Here is a 24,086-nt window from a genome sequence, read left to right on the forward strand (position 1 = left end):
CATGCATTTGAATTTATACATCACCCCTAACCCTAACTTAGACTTCATATTAATTTTGTAAGTTAAATATCATCCCTGCTTTGTAGACCAGGAAACAGGTTTGGAAAACAAATGAGATGGTTTACTCAAGATCACATGACAGGTACACATCAAAACTAAAGCTTAAAGGCCAACTCTTTCCACTATGTCAAACAGCTTGCAAAACTCAGTAGATGGAGGTCCCCATGTGTGACACGGGTTATGCAGCTCTACCTACATTGTAAAAAACAACAAAACAAAACAAAACAAAAACATTAAGTGAAAGACGGGCCATAAGGGAAATATTTGCACAAAAGTGTGTAGTCCTGCTCTGAGGAAGAAGAAGTTGATTCCATGGGTATGTGGTGAATCACAGGACTCCCCCGGGAAGTTTCTTAGTACACGGCACTCACTTTTCTTTCTTTTTTATAATTTTTAATTTAACTTCTTTATTGATTCTTTGGGAGTTTCACATTATGTACCCCAACTATGGGAATTTACTGTTCTAAGTGAACAAAGGTCAAATCATAAAGCACTTACAATTTAAAAATTATAGTACTTGAGCCAGTTTTGTTTTTAGTTGAAAAGATGACATTCAAAGCAGATCTTAAGTATGCTGGGTGTTTTTTTTGGGGGGCGGGGGGGGACAGGGTTTCTCTGTGGCTTCGAAGGCTGTCCTGGAACTAGCTCTTTGTTCCAGGCTGGTCTGGAACTCACGGAGATCCTCCTGCCTCTGCCTCCCGAGCCCTGGGATTAAAGGCGTGTGCCACCACTAATCTTAAAGTATGTTTAAGGCCATCTTCTAGATGGCTTAGTGAGTAAAGGCACTTGCTGCCATTGTGATGACTTGAGTTTGATACCTGGATCCCACACAGTGGAAAGAGAAAATTGACTCCCATTAAGTGGTCCTCTGTCTTACACACACACACACACACACACACACACACCAGGATGTGCATGCGCACACACACTAAATAAATGTTTGTTTGTTTGTTTGTTTGTTTTAAATCAGTTGCATTGACAAAGACAAGAAAATGCATCCCAAAGGCAGAAGAGGAAATGGCTGGAGCAAAGGCATGATGGCAGCAGTATGCACTCATATGCAGGGAACAATGAGTAGCCAACTTGGGCTGACTGGCAGGAAGATGGCAGATCAAATGTCAGAGGCAAACTGAAGTAAAAATTTATGCTATGTCTAAGCACAAGAGGAAACAAAGGTTTTAAAGGTAGAACCTGTCTCGGTATTTTGGACAGCACACTAAACACACTGACATATTACATAAAAGGGTTTTCAGTAGCTAGAAGGTAGGGGATCAGAAGACAGTGGCGGCAACAAGGGAATGATCTTGGTAAGAATGCATGAGTACCAAACAGGTGCACGAAACTCCCTTGTTTTGTGAAGGAAGGGAGGTGTTGAGCTGTGGGCATCAAGTTGATATTATAGGACTATTTAGAGATATCAAAAAACAAAAAAAGAGGAAATACAACCTACAAGAGGCAGACTTGTGAGTCAGCAGTTAGATAATGACACAATGATAACCACAGACAAAGAACATAAAGCAACAATAAATGGAATCAGAAAAGTACTTCAAATTGGGCACACACACCTGTGATTACAGCAGTTGGAAGTGAAGGCAAGAGGATTAGGAGTTCAAGGTCATTCTCATCTACTTGGTGAGTTCAAAGACATCCTGGGTTAAGAACAAAAACCAAAAACTGGAAGTTGGCCAAGTGTGGTGGTCCACACCTGCAATCCTAGTACTTGGGGGTCTTAAGCAAGAGGAAATGATGAGTTTGAGGCCAACATGGACTGCAAAGTGAAACCTTGTCAGGAAAAATAATCAGACATCACATTCAAAGGTTAGAAACTTTGAGCCTTTCCTCAAAGAGGAGGAATAAGACACCCACCTTGTTACTCCTTGATATAATACTAGAAGTACTAGCCAAAGGAACAAGGCAAGGAAAATAAATAAAATGAAGTACCTAAGTGTTGACGATAGAATTTTATATACAGTAGATAGTAAAGTTTTTAGGAATTAACTCTCAAGAAGGCAAAAGATTTGCAATGAAAACTGCAACGTAAAGCATTGCTGGAAAAAAAATGTAAAAGATATAAACAAGCAGGACAGCATCTCACCCATGTTCATGGATCAGAAGACCTAAAATGTTCATAACACCTTCAGCAATCCACATATTCTATGAAATTCCTACCAGAATGCCAATGTATTTTGTTGCAGAACTAGACCCAGGAAATAATCCAAACATTCATATGGACTCTCAAGGGACTCCAAATAGTCAAAACAATCTTACAAAAGAAAGAAAAACCAAAGCAGGAGGCCTCACATTTCCTAACCTCAAAATATATTACAAAGCTAAAGTAATCCAAGTATTATACTACTGACATGGAGACAGACAGAACAGAATTGAGTCCTTAAGTATACAATTACACGATCTTCAATCAAGGACCAAGAATACACAAGGAAAGGGAAGTCTCTTCAATAAGTAGTGTTTCAAAGACTGGATTTCAACACAAAGTGGAATGCTCTTTACCTAACACAAGTCCCCGAGTTTGATCCTCAACACCACATAACTGGGCAAGGTGGCCCATAACTGTCATCCCAGTACTTGTGTGGTAACAGCAGGAGGATCAGCAGCTCAAGATCACTGTAGCTACATAGTGGGTTCAAGGCCAGCCTAGACTACATGAGACTCTGTCTCAAAAAAGAAAAAAAAAGTCAAAATCAATTAAAGGCCTAAAACTATACAACTTCTCAAAGAAAACAGAAATACCACCTCAAGACATTCTAACAGCAATGGTATCTTGTTTTTTAGTAACTATGCATCTAAAAGGGGTCAATTATCAGAAAACCTAACAGACTCCTACAACTCAGTAACAACATTACCCAACTTAATAATGACTAAAAGAAAAAATGCAAATGAGCAAAGGGCTTGACCAGACAAGCCTATATATATCTCCAGAGATTGTCTACAAATAGCCAAAAAGCCTATGAAAAGATGTGTAAAATCACTTATCACAGGAAAATGTAAATAAAATACAATGAGCTACCAACTCGAACCTGTCAGACAGTCACCACCAAAAAGAAAATGTGAAGATGTACAGAAACTGAGCTGTTTTTTTATTTATTTGTTTTTCCAACACAGGTATTTTCTGTGTGCCCCTGGTTGTCCTGAAACTCACTCTGTAGACGGGGATGGCTTTGAACTCAGAGATCCACTTGTCTCTGCCTCCTTCCTGATTGCTGAGAAAACTGAGGCCTTTGTGCATTGCTGCTAAGACTGAAAAATGGTGCAGCTGAGAAAAACAATGTAGACATTCCTCGAAAATTAAAATGAAGCCATCACATGATACAACAATCTTATTACTGGGTAAATACACAAAAGAACTGAAAACAGGTCCTTTAAGAGACACTGTACCGGGGGCTGAAGAGATGGCTCAGAGGTTAAGAGTACTGACTGCTCTTCCTGAGGTCCTGAGTTCAATTCCCAGCTACCACATGGTGGCTCACAACCATCCATAATGAGATCTGGTGCCCTCTTCTGTTCTGCAGGCATATTTGCAGGCAGAACATTGTATACATAATAAATAAATAAATCTTTTAAAAAAAATACAAAATCCATCACCTCTCAATCAAGTAGTAATTAAACAAGAGAATTCAAAAGCTTTCGCATGAGGTGTATGCTAAACAAAGCAAGGAAATTTAATTTTGGGTTCCAAGAATTTTAATTTGGGGCTCTAGGAATTTCCTATATGTATGCCAAAATATGATTTTTGAGGTTCTAAGCATAAGAATAAATAAATATATGTGATCTTGCTAAATACAGTCAAGTGTGGTGTTATACAGCTTTAATCCTAACACTTGGGAGGCAGAGGCAGGTGGATCTCTGAATGTATGAGGCCAGTCTGGTCTACAGAGTGAGTTACAGGGCTAAATAGTGATAGCCTGCCTTTAAAATAAAAGAATAATAAACCTACCAAGTATTTGACTATATGGTGCTCTGACCAAATACATGGCAAGTTCTGTCTGTGCACACTTCTGTGAATGGATCAGCAAGTAACAGCTCCAGGTGTGTCTACAAAGGAACCTCACAGTGGGAAAAGCAAGCTGTAAGAGCACATCCATTTTTGTAAATCTCCAAGAAAAATTACTTGGGAAGGGCTCATGGGGTCCTAACCCATCCAGGGGAGCTAATGACTATGAAGGCTGTTTGGAGTGAGGAAGTCTTAGTCCTCACTTTATATAGCCCGAGGTGTTACCACACTCCAGCAAGAGCTCTACACTTTGCCCATACATGTAACCCTGGTTAGACCAGTGGACCATAAAGTAAACCCACAAGTAAAACAAACAAACAAACAAACAAAAAACATAAAAGTGGGATCAGGACTTCAGGGAGGACAAGTAGGGCTGAGAGGGAGATGAGACAGAGTACAGGGATGAGAAGGAACAGAATGTATCATGTTTGTGTGACAGTGTCAATAAATAAATTAATTTTTAAATAATTTCACCTAAAAATTACTCATATATGTGCAGCACAAATGATAAAGCCTTTTCTAACATGAGGAAAGTATGCATAAAATGTAGGGTGGTGACTTCTTTAAGTAAAGAAAGAAAATGAGGAAAGCTCAGAGGGAGACAGACAAGGCAAGAGACAAACGGCAGGTTGGAGATGTCCGTTCATGCTTCGAAATCTCCACAAATCTTCCATGTACTTGTTCATCTGTGACAAAGATCCCACTGTGCAGCCTAGGCCGACCTCAAGCTTATAATCCTCCTTCCTGAGCGCCCTTAAGTCTTAGGGTTGTAGGCATCAGCCAGCACACCTGGCTAACTACTGTAGGTCGTACCTTCAACAGAGGCGATGCAAATGTTTATTGCTTGTAGGAAGTCCCACTTCAAGTAAGATAGAGACACTACCTCATATTCCCTTGTCTCCAGGAATCTGGGACAGTGGAAAGACAGAATAACATATCAAATGCTACAAAAAAAAAAAAAGGCAGTACAGAGAGCTCTGGACTCCACAAGTGGTGAAGACACTGCAGATGCAGACAGAGCAATCACACCCCAGGATGCTCTGCACCCAGGTGTAGAGCGGAGTATCAAAGGGCTGATAAAGGACTTTCAGGGAGTTGACAAAGTGCAAGAGATTATTTCTTATATCAATTTATAGCTTTCTCTGTGTCGACTGTTGAAGGCTTAAAAAGTAATAGTTTTTCACATGTACTGGGCTGGATATAGTTCTAAAAATGAGGAAGAAAAAAAAGGAAAGGAAGAAAGAAAAAAAAGAGCATCTGCCAATGACCGTGTAAATAAAATGTGGTAAATCAACACAAGATATTTATCCAGCCACAAAAACATAAATCATTTACATATCCTATGACATGGATGAACGTTAAAAACATGTTATATGAATGACACTGGGGCTGGAGAGATGGCTCAGGGGTTAAGAGCACTGACTGGTCTTCCAGAGGTTCTGAGTTCAATTCCCAGCAACCACATGGTGGCTTACAACCATCTGTAATGTGATCTGGTGCCCTCTTCTGGCACACACTGTATACATGATAAACAAATAAATAAATCTTTTAAAAAAGAAAGAAAGACACCAGACACAAAAGAACACATACCATACAGTTCCATTAATATAAAATATTCAGAAGAGGCAAACCCTGAAACAGAAAGTAAGTTACTGGTTTCCTGGGGACTAGGAAAAGGGAGAACTGAGAGTGATCTGAAAGAGTATAGGATTTCTCTGAGGGACGAACTAGAGAAATGTTCTCACAACTACTAAACTGTACACTTTAAAATGGTAAATGTAAGCTAAGCATGGTGGTAGAGACCTGGAATCCTAGCACTCGGGCAGCTAAAGCAAGCAGACTGCTGCAAGTTAGAAGCCAACATGGACTACCGAACAAATACATAGAAGCCAAAAAAAAAAAAAAAAAAAAACAGGCACATGCCTCTTGTCAGTACACTCAGGAAGGAGAGGCAGGCAGATTTCTGTGAGTTCAAGGACAGCATGGTCTACATAGCAAGGTCCAGGCTAGCCAGCAAAATCCTGTCTAAAAAACAATAAAAGGTAGGGATAGGCACTGGAGAGATGGCAGTTCAGTGTGGGAGATGGTTCAGTAGATAGAGTGTTTGCCACAGAAGCATGAGGACCAGAATTCAAATCCCCAGAATTCACAAGAAGCTGTTCGAAGTATCTTGTGTTCATAATCGCAACACTCCAATATACAGAGGGATAGGAGGCAGAGACACCCAGTGGCTGGTTAGTCTTACATAAACAGTGGATAAAGAACAAAGAGATTCTGACTCAAGAAAAGTGGAAGGCAAGAACCAACAACCAATGTAGCCCTTACACACCTGCACACACACACACACACACAAGCACTTGTACACACATAAAAGTAAGGGAGGACCAGTTTGGGCTGTAGCTGTGACTCAGTAACAGAGTACTTGCCTGCTTTGCACAAGACCCTGGGCTGATGTCCAGCATGTCAAACAAAAGGATATGTTTTATGTTATGTGAATTATTCCTTAAAGGAAAAAATCATCACTTTATGAACCATAAAACCAGAGCAAAGGTGTGGAGCTAGGAAAATGCAGAAGGAAAGAGGGGAAGGCTCTTAAAGTAGTCACATACAATTCTACCTTCAAATTCCTTTCTGAATTCAAGCTCTACATTACTCTAATTCAGTGGTTCTCAATTGAGGGTCATGATCCCTTTTCACAGAGGTCACCTAAGACCATTAGAAAACACAAATATTTACATCACAATTCATAACAGTAGCAAAATTACAGTTATGAAGTAGCAATGCAAGTAATTGTATAGTTGGAGTCACCACAACATGGGGAACTGTGTTAAAGGGCCACAGCATTATCAAGGTTGATAACCACTGGTCTAACACACACACACACACACACACACACACACACACACACACACACAAATCATGAATCCTTTCCAACATAAGGCCGTATTTTATTCACATCTGCATTTCCTCCGTCTAGTATGCAGTGTTCATTTGCTCATTTGCTAAAGTAGTTGTGAAGGAGCTAAGTATAGTAGCTCATGCTTATGATACCAGCACTTGGAAGAACGGGACAGGCGGACTGCCATGAGTTCAAGGCCTGCCTGAGCTACAGAGCCTTAAACAAAAGGTGTAAGCATTTACCAGGTACCAGTCACTGTACTGAAACTGGACAGCAGTGAACTGACCTTGCTGGCACAGAACTCACACTCCAGAGGCTGAAACAGATGTCCAAGACTACTACAATAATGGAGAAGCACAGAATGCTGTCAGAATTCCAGCACTCTGAAAGGGTGGGGCACACTACCTGAGAAAGTGACCAGAGGATGAACAAGAAGAACTGGCTGTGTTCTACAAGTGAAGGGCTGACAGTAGAGGAAGCAGGAAGAGCCTTGGTAGTTAGAGGAACCAAGAAAAGGCCAAAGTTATCACCCTGAAGTGCACAGCCCAAATGTTCCCCAATTGAAGGTGTGAACAAAACATGTATGTCTGTGAGGGAATGTCTGGGGAGGGAGGGTACTGAAGGGATGGCTCTTTGGTTAAGAACACCTGCTGCTCTTGCATCTTGCAGAGAAACCCAAATTCAGTTCCCATGTCAGGTGGCTCATCATCCTGATGCTGCCTGATGGACTCTGAGGGCACTGCATGCACATGTATATATACACACATACAGCACATGCTTGAGTAAACACACACACACACACACACACACACACACACACACACAAACTAAAACTAAAACTAAACCTTTAAAAAAAAATAAGAATATGATTCTGCAGGACAGCCAGGGCAACACTGAGAAACCCTGTCTCAAAAAAAAAATTATATCTATATCTATATATAGATATATATATCTATATATAGATATAGATATATATAGATATATATATGATTCTGCCATAAGAATGGAAGCAAGATTGTTCCAGCGATAAACCTGGAAACAGGCAAGGTAACAGACACCAGACACAAAAGCTGGACATGAGATAATTCTATTAATAATGAATGCCAAAAATACGTAAATGTGTATACTAGTGCTTGCCTAGAGCTGTTGGGGAGGAGAGTATGGATACTAATAGGATGAGATTTTTTGAAAGGGAATAACAAAAGTGTTCTAAAATTGGTTGTAGTGATGGGTATGTGAAACTAGCTATACTAAAAACCACCAAACTAGGTAAATAGTTAAATAGGTAAATAGCATGAGACATGCAATTGTACCAACAACACTGCTTGCTATTTATAAACACGTTATCTCTTTAAACCACATTACTGTTGTATTTACTGTGCTAGTCATGGTATTCAGGAGCATAAGGTGGCTCTCAGCATGAACCCCCTTATTCACTCAAAAGCCCACAGTCTTCAGCAAGGCATAGTGGTACATGCCTGTGATCCCAACCCTACAGAGGTGCAGACTGGACAATCAGGAATTCAAGGTCATCCTTGGAAACTGAGAAAGTCTGAGGTTAGACTGAGCTACATAAACCTGTTCCAAACCACATCCTTTCCCTCCAAAAAGACAGAAACATGGATAACCCTCTACGACTCATACATACGATGAAATCTCTCTGGAAGGCAATTCGGTCATTGAGGCAAATTAAAACTACTTAACTTTTGGGCTGGACAAATGGCTTAGCAGTTAAGAGAACTAACTGGCTGCTCTTTCAGAGGACCTGGGTTTGATTCCCAGCACCCATGTGGTGGTTCTCAATCACCTGTAACTCCAGTTCCAGAAGATCCTCTTCTTGGCCTCTGCAGGCACCAGGGACACATACAAGTACACAGACATACATACAGGCAAACATAGACGTGCATGCAGGCAAACACTTGGGCACATAAATCTTTTTATTTCAGAAACTCTACCCAAAAGAAAAAAAAAGAAAAACAAAAATCTTTAAAAAAGAAATATAACTATTATATGAGCACAAAACGTGGTAAGGAAGTATAGAAAAGGAAAACTGCAGAAACGTGAGAGTAGAAGAGCAGAACACAGAAACTGGGAGGCGCCGGGGAAAACACTGAGCTGATATGCTGTGTGTTCCTTCTATGTATGCTTCCAAAACACAAATGAGAACCACACAAGGGGGATTCTGCTGGAAAGCCTGGGCATCTCCAACGTAAACCTGGCATGTGGCCAATGGGTTACCGGCTTTAATCACATAGCCCAGATGAACCTTTAATACAGCAGCAGAGGCCAGCGAAGCCTAATCAGCCACAAATCTCATGGAGGAATGAGACAGTCTCAAAAACATGCTGAGGCAGAACTACTACTTTGTGTAGCTAATCAGAAATAAATTGTTTGTTTTAAAGTAATAACTGACCAATGTCTTCAATTATTCACCATCAAGAAATCCAAGTATAAAAATCTCGTTTCAAAAAGAGGAAGGGGAAGGGAAGATGGAGAGAGGAAGAAGAAAGCCCACAAAACTGGGATTCCAAATGCTTTCACTTTCTTAAAGAAGGAATTTAGCAAAATTAACAACACTCAGGCAAAAATATTTGGTAAAGAACAACAGACTGGTTAGTCACCTGAAGTCAGGAAAACTGGAAGCAAATTCGATCAGTGTGACAAACATCAGGAATGAATATCAGCAAGTAAATTTCATATTTGTGAAAACTACTTTTTGGAAAGCAGATTTCAATATACTGAATGTATTTCAGTGCCCTAGACTATTCTGAGTGATGCTCCCAGACAAAAGCAGAAGACTTTGAGAAAGCAACCAATGAATACAAACACTGAAGAAGAGACACATTCTTAGAGCATTTGAGACAACTGCATGGAAGCTGAGACAGAAAGTTTTCAAAGTAACTCCACCCCTGCCTTCAAACATTACTTCCCCTATGTAGAATAAAATAATAATAATTCTGAAAAAGAGGATTTAGTCTTTAAGAGTACAGTTAACAGAATACTTCTGAGAAAAGTTAAAAGGTTTGAGTTCAAACTTTATTTACAGGCCAGGAAATTAGCTCAGTGGATAAAAGTGCTTGCCACCAAGCCTGAAGATCTGAGTTCAATCCCCAGAACTTGCACAGTGAGAGGAGAAGCTGACTTCTACAAGGTAACCTCTAACCTCCACAAGCACACCCTCTCCCATACCCATAAAGACTATAAATACATAAAATGTAATTTTAAAAACTGTTTTAATCTATTGGCCCTTATCAGCTAAACTGCTTCTGCTCACAGGACTAACACTGGGATCCAGCAAAGCTGCATGAACCAGAACGTATGTCTAGCAAGTGTGTGATCAACAGTTCATATTTTCACTATATAAGGAATAGTAATACATACATCTCCTGCTAGCATCCTTCACACTATTGGCTTTTTTTCTCCCAAAACCAAATTTCAAAACAAGATACTAATCTTTGCTGATTTCCAAAGCATGGAAACCCTGTTGCTTTCCTTGGATGGCAGGATGGAAAGCTTCCACTCCAAGTGGCCAGGCAGCCAGGAACAAGGGGCTCACTATTCTATCACATCCTCACTGGCTCCATGACAGAGTTTTGCTCCAAATTTAGTGGTTCAATTTGGACTTTTTCAGTGCTTCTATCTTTTCTCCCCAGTTACAGGACTTTAAATTTTCAGGCTATGAGAGTGTCTTAAAACATAAAATTCAAATCTAAAAGTATACCACACCACGGTAACCATGTGCAGCATCAGGGCACAGCATTTCAGAATATGAAGCCAGTGGACCATGCCCCTGGCACTGACTCAGCCCACACAAATTCTGATGCTGGAAAACAAAGCAATTTCCAGACTTCTGAGAATTCCTTAGTGTGTCTTATAATATTCTGTTGGTTTTGATTTTAAAAATAGGGCCCGGGGCTGGAGAGATGGCTCAGTGGTTAAGAGCACTGACTGCTCTTCCAGAGGATCTGGGTTCAATTCCCAGCACCCACAAGGCAGCTCCAGTTCCAGGGGATCTGATACCTTCACACCAATGCACATAAATTCAAGTTAAATAAATTATCTTAAAAAAAAAAAAAAAAAGGAAGGAAAGAAGGAAGAAATAGGGCTCATGTAGTTCAGGCTGGCCTTGAACTTACTCTACTGCTGAGGGTGACTTTGAACTATTGATCCTCCTGTATCTACCTTCCAAATCCTAGAATCACACCCACCTACTGTCTATAATTTTTAAGATTATGGTTGGGCATGGTGGTGCATACCTTTAATGCCAACACTCTAAAAGGCAGGGGCAGGGCAGGGGGGATCTTTATGAGTTTGAAGCCAGCCTGGTCTACACAGCAAGGGCTACATAGAGAGGCCTTGTCTCAAAAAACCAAAAAGAAAAGGAAAATCTAGAGCCTTCAAACATACCTTAGGGCAATGATTCTCAACCATCCTAATGCTTTGACCCTTTAATACAGTTCCTCATGTTGTAGTGACCCCCAAGCACAAAATTATTTCGTTGCCACTTCATACCTGTAATTTTGCTATGTTATGAATCATGATTTAAGTATTTGGTATACTACCCCTAAAGGGATCATGTATGATCCATGGGTTGAGAATTATTGCCTTAGGGTTTGTCTGTGATGAACTCCCAGAGAGGATTAACTGAACGAAAATGGCCCATCCTTATGTGGGTGGCACCATGCCATAAATGAAAGGAGGTGGTCCATCCTTATGTGGGTGGCACCATGCCATAAATGAAAGGAGGTGGTCCATCCTTATGTGGGTGGCACCATCCCATGGGCTTTAGTCCTAGACTTAGTAAAAAGAGAAAAGGAGAGAAAATGAGCTGAGCTCTAGCAATCATTCCTCCCTTTAATCTGCTTCCTGGTCTGCTCTGATGTGAGCAAGCAGCCTCATACTCCTGTTGCCACAGCCACTAGCCCGTCCTCCTGCTTAGCTTTCCACATCATAATGGACTCTATGTATCACATGAAACCATGAACTAAGGAAGTATCCCCTCCTTAAGTTGCTTCTTGTCAGGTACTTGGTTATAGCTACAGTAAAAGGAACTAGTGCACATCTTAGGATACAACCCCAGAGGAAGATGTCAAGCAATCCCTTAAATGAAGTTAGCTGTGTGATATCTATATAGTAATTATTGACTTATCATCCCCTTTGGTACTCTCATTTAATTCCATCACACTATTCTTTAACAACCACTGCTAGCACCTGGAAAACTGAATTTTCCAGGATTAGTAAAGCATCCTGAAAGAAGACAGACACAGTAACACAAACATTTTTTTTTTTTTTTTTATTTCAAAGAAGGAACCAACCTGAAAGCATCAGCCCAAGAGAGGAGGAGGGGAGGAGCTCAACCTCGCTCCTTCCTATCTTTTGAGGCCTCAGCACCCAGCTTCTTTGGCTTGTTTGTTTTTGTTTTTCAAGGCAGGGTTTCTCTGTTTAGCCCTGGCTGTCCTGGAACTCACTCTATAGACCAGACTGGCCTTGAACTCAGAGATTTGCCACCATGCCTGGCATCATATCTAGCTTCCAATAAGGACTGTGTTAGTCCACTTGATGCATACAAGCAAAGCTGTAGGTGAGAAAAGGTTAGAATCATACCTTTTCCAAAATGAACTTGTTTAAATATGGCATGTAGCCCTGGTTGGAGACAGGCCCCTCATCGTCATCCCTGAAGTGTTCTTCAAGGGCAACAGGATCGTGTGGAACCTTTAGCACTGTGCACAGGTTATGGGAAAGGACCTAAGAAGGGGAAGAGAAAAATAATGTAAAGACACCCACTTACCACCACATCACCCCTCAATTGTGTGAAAGCAACATACCGGTCCCTGCCAAAGTAAAAGATGACAAGAGTAATCTAGCAAACACAGGGCTAGGCTCAAACACTTCACATGCTACCAACAGAGCTCTTGCATTCCTCCGGGTTTTGTTTCACTTCAAGCAAGTCTATATATTACCTGATGGCTATGAGCCAGGCTCCATGCAAGGTCGTTTTTTATTAACTGGTTCACATTAAGGAGGAAACAGAAGCAGGGGCAATAGAATGTGCTCAAAATCAAACTTTTCCCCATATTGAGAAGCTTGCCCATTGGAACTTGTTTACAGAAAGAACCTGGAAAACTGCTATAAAGCATTTTGGAGAAGGGGTTAGACCTAAACAAGATACAACTGCTCTGGACTCAAGTTTTCCCATTTATTATATAGAAAGGACCACATTAATATGTGAATATATCAAGTATTAATTATTAATCTCTAAGTGTACTAATATCTCTAATTTTTTTACTTTAGGCTAAGTTTAACATCAGTATAAAAAGGCACAAGACAGTCATCCATAACACATCTGTAATCCCAGCACTTAGCACTTGAAAGGCTTAAGCAGAAGACTGTGAGTCTGGGCAACAAGTTTTAGGCCAGAATGGGCTATCTCTTGTCTTCAAACTACAAAGGAAAAATAATCACAGATAGACAAAGAAAAAGAAGTCTAGAAGCTGAAGATGCAGCTCAGTTGTAGAGTGCTAGCCTAGTGTGCAGAGGCCCTGGGTTCCATCCTCCCCAAGGGAGAAGAGGGGAGGGGAAGGGAGAAGGGAGGGGAGGAGAGGGGAAGGAGGGGAAAGGTCGTTACCCCAGAACACACATAAAGGACTACCACTGTGGTGTAACACCTGAGTACACACTTCAGCACCCATGAGAGAATCAGCAACTCAGTTGTCTCAAGTTTTAAATTAAAACTCCAGAACCTTCCATTTCATTTATATGCTCCGAACAAATCACATTACAAAGACAAAGCTGTACTCTCTAACTGCTATAAAACCTTCCTAGGTATCAAATCCCAGGTTAATATACTTCCTATTCATTCAATATTGAATATGTAACTACTCTTTGCCACATTCACTGGACAGTGGTGGTGCACTTTTAATCCCAGCACTCAGGAGGCAGAAGTAGGAGGATGTTATCTCTGAGTTCAAAGCCAGTCTGGTCTACAGAGTGAGTTCCAGGACAGCCAGGACTACACAGAGAAACCCAGTCTCAGAAAGAAAAAAAAAAATTTAAAAAAAAAGTCACATTCATGTACATAAACATCTTCAATTTCATTAAGGAAGTCATCTTCTGCATACACCTAATTTCAGTTAAGATTTTTTAGATTAAAAAGTTCTATCTATAAAAAGAGCATTTGCATACCCTCTTTCTACATTGGTTTTGTTTCTCAAAGCTTCATCTGTGTGGAGATCCTTTTGTACATGCTCTACCGGTTTTAAGGAAGTCAATTTACTAATGGTCATAGTCCAGCAGTGCAGATGTTTTACCAGCCCTACAAAGCAGGCTGCGTTCCTCAGACAGATCCTGACTTGCCAGCAGAGCCTCTGAGAGGAGCACAGTGGGGACTCATGCAGCCTTGCACACCAGTCAGCAAATCCTAAACATACTGTTTCTTCTATCTACAAGGATACCCTCATTACCCCAAAGAGGTTTTGTAAGGATCAATTTCAAGACTGTCAAGTGCTTAAAAATGACAGAGAAAAGTTCTCATATCAGGCTCAAAGACCATCCAAACATAAATATCACTTGGGACTTTACCAAGTCAAAATCCCCAACCACTGGTTAAATTATGGTATGTCTATAAAATGTTAAAATCACGATGAAGCTCACTGTGTACTGATAAGGGAACAACTCCACGGTAAGCCTCATTTTGTTTGTTTGTTTGTTTTGTTTTTTTCGAGACAGGGTTTCTCTGTAGGTTTGGAGACTGTCCTGGAACTCTCGCTATAGACCAGGCTGGCCTCGAACTCCCAGAGATCCATCTGCCTCTGCCTCCCGAGTGCTGGGATTAAAGGTGTGCACCACCAATGCAGGCGAATGAAAAACTTTCTAAAGGGGATGTTATCTTTTGTCAACAATTCTTTTAAAAGCCTAGACAATATCTTGGTTTTTGTTTTTTTAATTTTAAAAAGAAAGAAATCAAAATTTAGTGCTTAGGAAGTGACTCAGTAAACTGGCTTGCCTCTAAGTACCATTGCCACCCCATGCAAAAAAGTGCTATTCATGATGACACATGTAACCCCAACCCTAGGGGGAGAAGGGGGGAGACAGGCAGAAATCCCCGGAGCTCGATAGCCAGTCAGACAAGCCTAATTGGTGAGTATCGGAATAATAAGAGACCCTGTCTCAAAAGAAGTTAACAATATTCCTGAAGATAATACCCAAGGTTCTTCTTTGGCCTCCACATCCACAGGCACACACACATAGACATTTTTTAAAAAGTAAAAATTCTGATGCCCAAATACAAGCTAGTAAAAAGATCAGAAAGTTTCATAAGCCTCCACAACAACCTGGGCCTTTTATAGTAGACCTATACCATCCACTAGTTGCAAGGAAAAGTGGGAATAGCTGTTTCTACAAATGAAGACGCTAAGTTTGAAGGATTAGAAGATGTACCCCAAATCCATCTTGCATGTCATGATACTGGGATCAGAACAGAAGCCAATCACTCTGGTCTGTCCTTGTTGTGCCACATTCTCTCTCCTGGTAGATTGCCTCTCCTATGAAAAGAAAACTCCAAAGACAGGTGTGCATGCTGTGTCTAGGCTGCAGGGCTGGGCTAGTGCTCCCTTAGCCCCACCAGTCAGTTCCCAAGGGCCCAGCAAGATGACTACACTCAACAGAGCTGAGTCAAGCACCGTGGTAAAGAACTACTACAAACCTACAGCCAATCTCTGTGCGGAAAGCCTCTTCTCCCAGCACAGGCTCATGAGGAAACCACTCCCATAAGCACTAGTCCTTTCTCCACATGAGAAAGCAGAAAAGCAGATCAAACAAAAGCAATCAGAAGCAAAAGAAGACTACAAGTCCCTAATTTGTAAAAGGACTGCCATGAGCTGCTCTAATAGGAGTCTTTGCAAGTGGCTTGAAAAAGCTGAATTTATCCCACTTCAAATGCCTGCTCCTTCAAAGGCCATTCTTTCAGCACCCACATGATTGCTAAGCAACTTTGCTCCCAGTCCCCTCGTCTGAAGAATAAATCATTGTTACACAATAAAATATCCGAATCCATGCCAGAACTCATCTCACTGGGTCCTTGGTGGCAGCCTGCTGCTGGCCCTGCAGGGACTTTGCTCTGAGACGACCTATGTGAACGCTGCTGTGCATGGCTTGCATTTATCCTTTTAAACATTTTGCCCCAGCTATCATAAAAATGAAATCAAGGATGGTGGGCGACTAAACAGTGTTTTACCACACACAGTATTGATGGATGTTCACCCTCCTCCCTACCAAAGATATAGAGATTCTGAAGGGTTCTTTGAAATGTGCCCCGGAGTCACACACGCTTCCCTTTACAGGATGTGCGCAATGGGCAAGATCCAGTACTGAGAAAGGGGGCGGGGACCTCTGTTCCAAACCCTTGTCTGAAGCAGCACAATCACAGAACTGTAATTCATAATGGGCGATTCCTGTCTGACTTACAAGATTTCAAGCTACTGGCAAGTTACCAGAAAATTCTTCCTAACAATCCTAACAATAAGCCAGAATGACCAACTTCCTACCTTGACTATGCCCTGCCTCAAAGGCATTGTCTACTAGAAGTCCTGCCCCCTTTCCCCATGGAGTCATTTTCCCCTTCTGCCAACAGCTTTTCCTCCTGCTTATCCCTGCTGTGTCTCGCCTGCTTCTCTTAAATTATTTCCATCCTATCTAGCTTCAAAAAGGAAAAGAAAAAAGAAAAAAGAAAAACAAAAACCCTCAGTCCAAGTACAATCAGTTACCACCCTAGACACTTTCACCAAGTAAATCTTCAAGTGCTACTTACAGTAAGTACACTGTCTGAACATCACCAAGAGTCTACAGAACTACCTAAGTCTTCCCACACAACAGTTCACTTTACCTTTCCAGTCTCAGCTTCTCCTGGGCTTTGCATAAACACTACAAACCAGCCAAGCAAGTTCACACACTAGATCTCAGGCAAACCCCATAGCTCCCTTTCTCCTGAGTGAGGTCCATCTACCTCCATTTCTACCTTAGTCTAAGCGCTTGCTGAATCCTAACACCAGTCTCTTCTCCAGCTGATATCCCAAGCCATCTGTAACTGTTGTGCCCACCACTCACAAGTTTTTCTTCCACAAGATCGACATCCTCACCCTCACCACACATGCTGTGTGACATCCAGCTTTCAACGACAGCTAATTAAGTTCTTTCTAAACTTCTCTTAATAGTAAAACTCAATATTGTAATAATAATGACAGTCATTTTAAAAGTCCACTCCCCCTTTTGTTTTGGTTTGGTTGATTTTAAGACTGGGTCTTGCTTGTAGACCTTAACCTTATGGTAATCCTGCTGCCTCAGCCTCTTAAGTGATGACATTTATAGATATAAGCAACCGCACTCAGCTGTCTATTTCTTTACATCACAGGTAAAAAGACTAAGGCCCAAGACTTGACCTAAGTCACCCAATGATGTGCATCAAAGCAGGGACTAATACCCAAGTCTCCCAATTGCCCCACATGATGACCTGAAAACATATTTTCCCCTACAGACCAACTTCAGCACGGGTCATTCTTCATAAATTTGAGGAAATCTTCACCAATCCACCCTGCACAGCATTTATTCTGTTCCCAATGCCAGTGGGATTTCACATGCCTGTCTGCAGTTGAAGAAGAAAGCTCAGCTTACTACTGCTTTCTTTGTGTGCTACAAAATGTCTAGCACGGGGCCAAGGGAGGACCCAGCAGAAGCATAACCCTGAGAGAGAGCATAAGGCAGGATATATAGCAGTTGCCCTTGGTCAGCCTGGATCCAAAAGACGTGCACGTCTCAAAAACAAAACAAAAACCAGTATCCAGCCATCCAAAAATTCCAGCAAGAAGAAGAATAACAACCTCTCCAAAAGCAACAAACAGCAGAACAAGAAGCAATTCAGAGGACAATCTCACTGGGTAGTCCTGGCTGGCCTAGAACTCAGAGATGTGCCTGCCTCTACCTGCTGAGTACTGGGATAAAAGGCGAGTGCCACACATATAGCTTCCTTGTTAGGGAAAGAAGAAGAAGAAGAAGAAGAAGAAGAAGAAGAAGAAGAAGAAGAAGAAGAAGAAGAAGAAGAAGAAGAAGAAGAAGAAAGAAGAAGAAGAAGAAGAAGAAGAAGAAGAAAAACTACTACTACTACTACTACTACTACTACTGTCCCGCGCACGCTGTATATTCTCGGCCGGCAAGAAATACACGCAGGACACTCGGATCCTTCTGCAGACAAGCTTTAATGCATCTTACCAGAGCGGAGACACTGAACCAAGAAAACCATCCTTTATAAAGGCTGGCCAGCCGCCTGGGACGTGTTACCCTATGAATGGCTTCAGCTCCTCAGGCCAAATGAGCCACGGGATAGGCAGAGATCAAAGAAATGGAGATTACCCAGCGCCTGTGAAGTAATTTACATCTTGGTGTCTTCAGGCACCATTATTGTAATGGATAATGCAGGAACCAGCTCCCTACATACTACTACTACTACTACTACCCTAACAAACCATGTTAAAATTCTCCTTTAAATATAGACAGGCGAGGGCTGGTGAAATGGCTCGGTGGGTGAAGGTGCTGGCTTGCCAACCCTGATGTCCTGAGTTCAGTCTCTGGAATGCTCCCTAGAGCACGCGTGATGGAAAGGAGAGATCTTAGTTCCCAAAGCTGTCCTCTGACCAAGGGCGACTGTGATTACAAGAGTGTGCCAGCCACCATGCTCAGCTGAGTTTATTTCCATGATTTCCTATCTTGTAATATACCACAAAAAGATCAATTCTTTACCCTTTTCTTTACTTCAAAAATAAATGAATCAGTGAACAAATAAATGATAGGAAAAGACACTTACTAATGTGGATTAAAATAAGCTTCCCTTTTGCTGAATAACACCCAATACTTAACCAGCCACATAGCATCAACTGCTTAGAGACCCAGTCTTTGACCTACCAACACCCAGTGCTACAGAAAGTAGAGCTGCTATCTCAAGACAGCACAACTGACAAGCAGGGACAGAGATGACAGAGAGGTGACCTAGGATTTGGAGCAGGTTTAGCAGCATGGCGGAAGAAAAAAAATTTTTTGAAAATCTATGAATGAGAAAATAATAAAATAAAACAAAATACACTAACACTATGGAGCAGTCACAGTGTTATAAAGGATGGGATTTGTAACTGTAGTATGATATTGAAAGATGCTCAACACAATGAAGGAAGGTCAATGCTGGGCGGTGGTGGTGGCACTCTTCTTTATTCCCAGGACTCGGGAGGCAGAGGCAGGCTCTGTGAGTTTGAAGCCAGCATGGTCTACAGAGTAAGTTCTATGACAGGCTCCAAAGCTACACAGAGAAAGCCTGTCTTAAAAAACCAAAGAGGTCACAAAAGCACATAAAATAAGATCCTATTTCAATAATGTATGTCTGTCTCAAATTTTATATACTATATATGTATATTTTACGTATAATAAATACGCCTGCATATCTGCACACATGTATGTATGCATAGATACTGGGAAAGGAGTATTAGGAAAGATAAGATAACCACCAGATGTAAGAGTGTATACCTTTAATTCCAGCACTGAGGAAGCTGAGGCAGGAAGAGTTTAAGATCAATGTAGGCCCCATAATGAGCTCCAGGTTACAGAGTGACACCTTGTCTCAAAAAAATAAAAAATAAATAAAAAGCCATCTGTGAGAAGAAAATTCCAACAGGTTTCTCATCTATGACTTGCACCATGGTGCACAATCCTTAAAGACAGGGTCTTTTACCCATCTGTGCAAACCCAAAAAAACCTAATAAAGTGCTTCATGAGAAACCTAGCCAACAAACATGGCTAAGGCAAGGGCACTTGAAATTTCTCAAGATCTTTTTCTTTTCTTCACCACCATCGTTACATAACTTATTTTACTTTACTTCCAGAAAGAACTTTTAACTGCAATTTCTACTTCGGATAACTTTCAGACTTATGTTAGCAACATTGCTGGAACTAGTCAAGCAGAACTCACAGTGCTTGAGATCTAGTGAGGCAATCTCATTCCTTAAAACAAGTGTAGTGCCTGCCTTGCATGCATGATGCCTGGGGTTGATCCCCACATGGGGGTGGGAGAGAACTCAAGTATAGACTTTTAAGAAAAGGACAGAATAAGAATTAAGAGTATGGTGAAGGGCTCTATAGTAGGAGAGAGAAAACTGGTAGCTCACTGTAGTGCCCTCTTCTCCAGGAGAAAAATCTGAAGCCTCATGGTATAGGAAAGTAATGAGGGAGATATCTCAAACCTGAGGTTTACCTCTGCTGCCCTCCTACTGACTTCCCAGCTACATGTGGTGCCTACAATATTGCTTCTAGCCCCAGCAGCCTCCTGGCTAATCTTTGGGGAGACACATCCAACAGCTCCCCCAAAATGCAGAAAACCCCAGATAGTACCAAACCCAGATAGACAGACCATTTTTCTTCGTGTATCATAATAAAATTCAATTTACAAATTAAGCTCAGCAAAAGATTAACAATAACTTAGATAATAATAATAATAAATGAACAACTAAAGCAATATACTATAATAAGTTATTTAAAACTTCTGTACTGTTTATTTCTGGAAATTTCCATTTGATATTTTGGGCTATAACTGATCACAAGTAACAGAAGCCACAGAAAGCAAAAACCAAGGATAAGGGGAAGAGAGGGAGAAGTTCCCTACATCTAGTCTTCCCATATAATAGATAAAACACATCAATAGTGAGTTGGAGGGACAGCTGTGTGGCTAAGGTGCTGATGCCAACCTTTACAACCTGAGTTCCATCCCCAGAACTCCATGGTGGAAAGAGAGAATGAACGCTGCACGCTGTCCTCTTATTTCCAGGCACATACCCCTTCACCCACAAAGTAAATAAATGAAAACATTTTAACATAAAATTTCCCAAAGCTGCCTAAGTAATGGACCTCAGAATTTTAATCTGGTCCAATCTATCAGAATCTGTATCAAACAGCAGCTCTCAATCTATCACCGAGACCCATGTCAGCTGCCCACAGCTGTCTCTCAACTCCAGTGTAACAGCCACCTCACTCATCATGCATCATCCTATGATTAGAAAAAACTGTTGGGGGCTGGAGAGATGGCTCAGAGGTTAAGAGCACTGGCTGTTCTTCCTGAGGTCTTGAGTTCAATTCCCAGCAACCCCATGGTGGCTCACAACCATCTATATTATAATGGGATCTGGTGCCTTCATTTGGTTTGCTGGTGTACATGCTGGCAGGACACTGTATACATAATAAATAAATCTTAGTCTTTTTTTTAAAAAATTAAAAAAAAAAGAAAGAACTGTTGGGCTGTACTCATGGAGGGCAGACTGTACCCTTCTTTCCACAGTTCAGTGAAAAGGTAACGCTTCCAATTCTGTCTCTCCAATCACAACTACTTTTTTTTTTTTTTGGCATGGAGATGGGGTAGGTCTGAAACTGAACGCCTCCTGTATACTAGACAAGAACTCTACCACTAAGTCACATACTCCCTAGCTCCAGAATAGCTTTTTTACTATCTAGTATAATTTCTGGCTAGTCCACCATGCACACACATACCAGTCTTCTAATCCAAATCAAAAATGGCAAAGCTAATTATTCCTAAAAAAGCAAAAGACATAGGAGGCCTGGAAATGTTCTTAGATGAAAGAGATTAGTTCTCCAATTACTGAAGTCTATTCCTAATCCACCTTTCTTCTTCCTATAAGAAAGTTAATATGTGCAGATTTTCTATTAAATGTGTTTCCTCTCAGTTGCTGAGAACTGCAGTATCAAGTAGACTTGGAGTGAAAAAAGGACTGTGTATAAGTGATAGAGCACCCTAGGCCCAGCTATCTAGGTGGCTGCTGAGTGGGAAGGATCCTGTGAATCCATGAGTTCTAGGCCAGCCTGGGCAAAACAATGAGAACCCCATTGCAGGGGCGGAAAGTTGAGCCTTGCAGCTCAGTACTATAGCCTGCCAGTACTGGGGAGGCTGAGGAAAGAGGATCACCTTGAGTTTTAGGCCAGTGTGGGCTACATGGAGAGTTCCAGGCCATGGTTAACTAGAATGTGAGACTGTCTCAAAAAAAAAAAAAAAAAAAAAAAAAGTAAGCGTGCTATGGGAAGGAATACAAGGTGCTGAGACACAGGCCACACTTGAGTGTTTGTTGTGAGATGGGAGTGACATGAGGAGAATCCAGTTGTTCTGATCTACTGATCATGGACAGGAGGAGGATTCTAGACACCCTTCCACTGAGCAGGAATGAGAAACACCTGGTGGCAAGCTTAGATAGCAGGCACCGGCAGCTTCATCACTTTGTCCCCATAGGACAGTGTGAGACCCAAAGGTGGGGCTCAGGAAGGCTGTAAGCTCTCTGAGTGTTAAGATCAGAAGTGCTGGGCTAAGGTGGATGGACAACACCAATAGTGCCCTGAGATTCACATATTATCTTCCATAAGACGTGGGTTTACATTTATTTTTCATTTTTTAAGGTTTATTTATTTTATGTGCATCAGTGTTTTATCTGCATATACATATATGTCCACCATGTGTGTGCCTGATGACCAAAAGTCAAAAGAAGGCATCAGGTCCCACCTCCTCGAACCCCCACATATATTTTTTAAGCATAAAATTTCCAATTTTTCTAGCAAAGAATAGGAACCAGAAATAACTCATAGCTATTTCTATCCACTGTAAGATTTAGAAATATCTGATGCTTTTTTCATTTAGAAAGCTATCTTTACTGTTTTGTTTTGGTAAAGTATTAAGACTATTTACAGAGACTTTTTCTTTGAGGCTGAAGAGTGCTACAACAGCAGAGGCCACCACTGTGCTGGCTTACAATGCCTCCACCTCTGAGTAGGCTCACTTAGGATGTGAGTCCCCTAACCTTGCTTTTTAAAATTAGAACTTTTGGTTTCCCAACATAAAGAGCTTTTACCACAGAAAACACAGCCAACAGGATTGGGAACACAATGCTATAAATGCCAAGTACATGAGAATTAACCAAGGCTTTGTGTGCTGTTTCACACAAGGTAAGGCCTTCATTGAAATTTGCTTCCTTATGTTTTCAGCTGATTACTCTTGCCTGGTCAATTACTTTAACAATCCAAGTTAAAACTTTTGAAACTAGATGCCTGCATGGGAACAAAATACAAGATATTATCCAAAAGCTATGTAAATCAACACCAAGTTAAAGAATAAAAAACTACTGATTCAAAAATCTTTTGAGTCTAATGGTTCAGTCCTATAATCCATCTCTTGGCAGATGCATTTGTGAGCTTGAGGCCAACCTGAGCTACACAATGAGACTCTACTAGGGGAGAATATGAATAAATATCTATCATTGAGAAAATAAGAAAAAATTGTCACTCTAAAAGTAATTTTTATTTAAATCCTAGCTGAAGCTGTTTCTAAAAACAGATAGAAAACAGAGCCAATACAGTTATTTTAAGACATTCCCAGCACTAACATGTAATTTACACTGAAACCATAATTGCAAACTAAACTTTATAATAGAAGTTGCAAAAATATCACTAGTTTGATATGTTTAAGAGAAAAATACTTTAGAACACTATATATAACTATAATCACTATATAACAATAGGAGTATTAATTTAAGGTACATTATGAACTCCCTGCATAAGGGCAGAGAACTAGTGTGAGCTAAGAGAGAATTTTCATTTTATAAATGCACTTTTTAAGTCATAGGAATTTTATACCATTTGTACATATGAACTATGACAGTTTCTCTTAAAAAGTTAAGTAATAACCATTATTATTATGTGCTAACATTACATATAATTCTTAGCAAGGAACAACCAATGAAATGCTAAATAATATGATGATAGTTTTTAAATAACCACAGAATAAAAAATAATCAGAGGCCAGCAAGATGGTTCGCTGGGGAAGGGCATTTGCCACAAGGCCTGACAGGCTGACCCCTGGGACCCACATCTGGAAGGAGAGAGCCAACCCTCCCAAGTTGTCTCCTGACCTCTGTGTACACACTGTGACTTGCTCACACACCTCACCTAAATAAATATACAAATAAAATGTAATAGAATAATTATTTCCTCTATTTCAAACAATACACCCAAACCTATTTCAATTATGACTTCTGA

The 24,086-nt window shown here is 40.8% G+C and overlaps 1 protein-coding gene across 1 annotated transcript in view; it reads right to left on the reverse strand.

Annotated features, from left to right (window-relative positions):
• The window catches only part of Swap70 (switching B cell complex subunit SWAP70), a 59,182-nt gene that overhangs the window by 29,179 nt on the left and 5,917 nt on the right, over window positions 1-24,086 (reverse strand). Inside the window, exon 2 of the mRNA XM_027410073.2 lies at window positions 12,573-12,713. Within this exon, the coding sequence (XP_027265874.1) occupies window positions 12,573-12,713 (141 nt within the window). The remainder of the gene's footprint in view (window positions 1-12,572; window positions 12,714-24,086) is intronic.

This window comes from Cricetulus griseus, chromosome 3, assembly GCF_003668045.3.
Source record: "Cricetulus griseus strain 17A/GY chromosome 3, alternate assembly CriGri-PICRH-1.0, whole genome shotgun sequence".
NCBI classification, from domain to species: domain Eukaryota; kingdom Metazoa; phylum Chordata; class Mammalia; order Rodentia; family Cricetidae; genus Cricetulus; species Cricetulus griseus.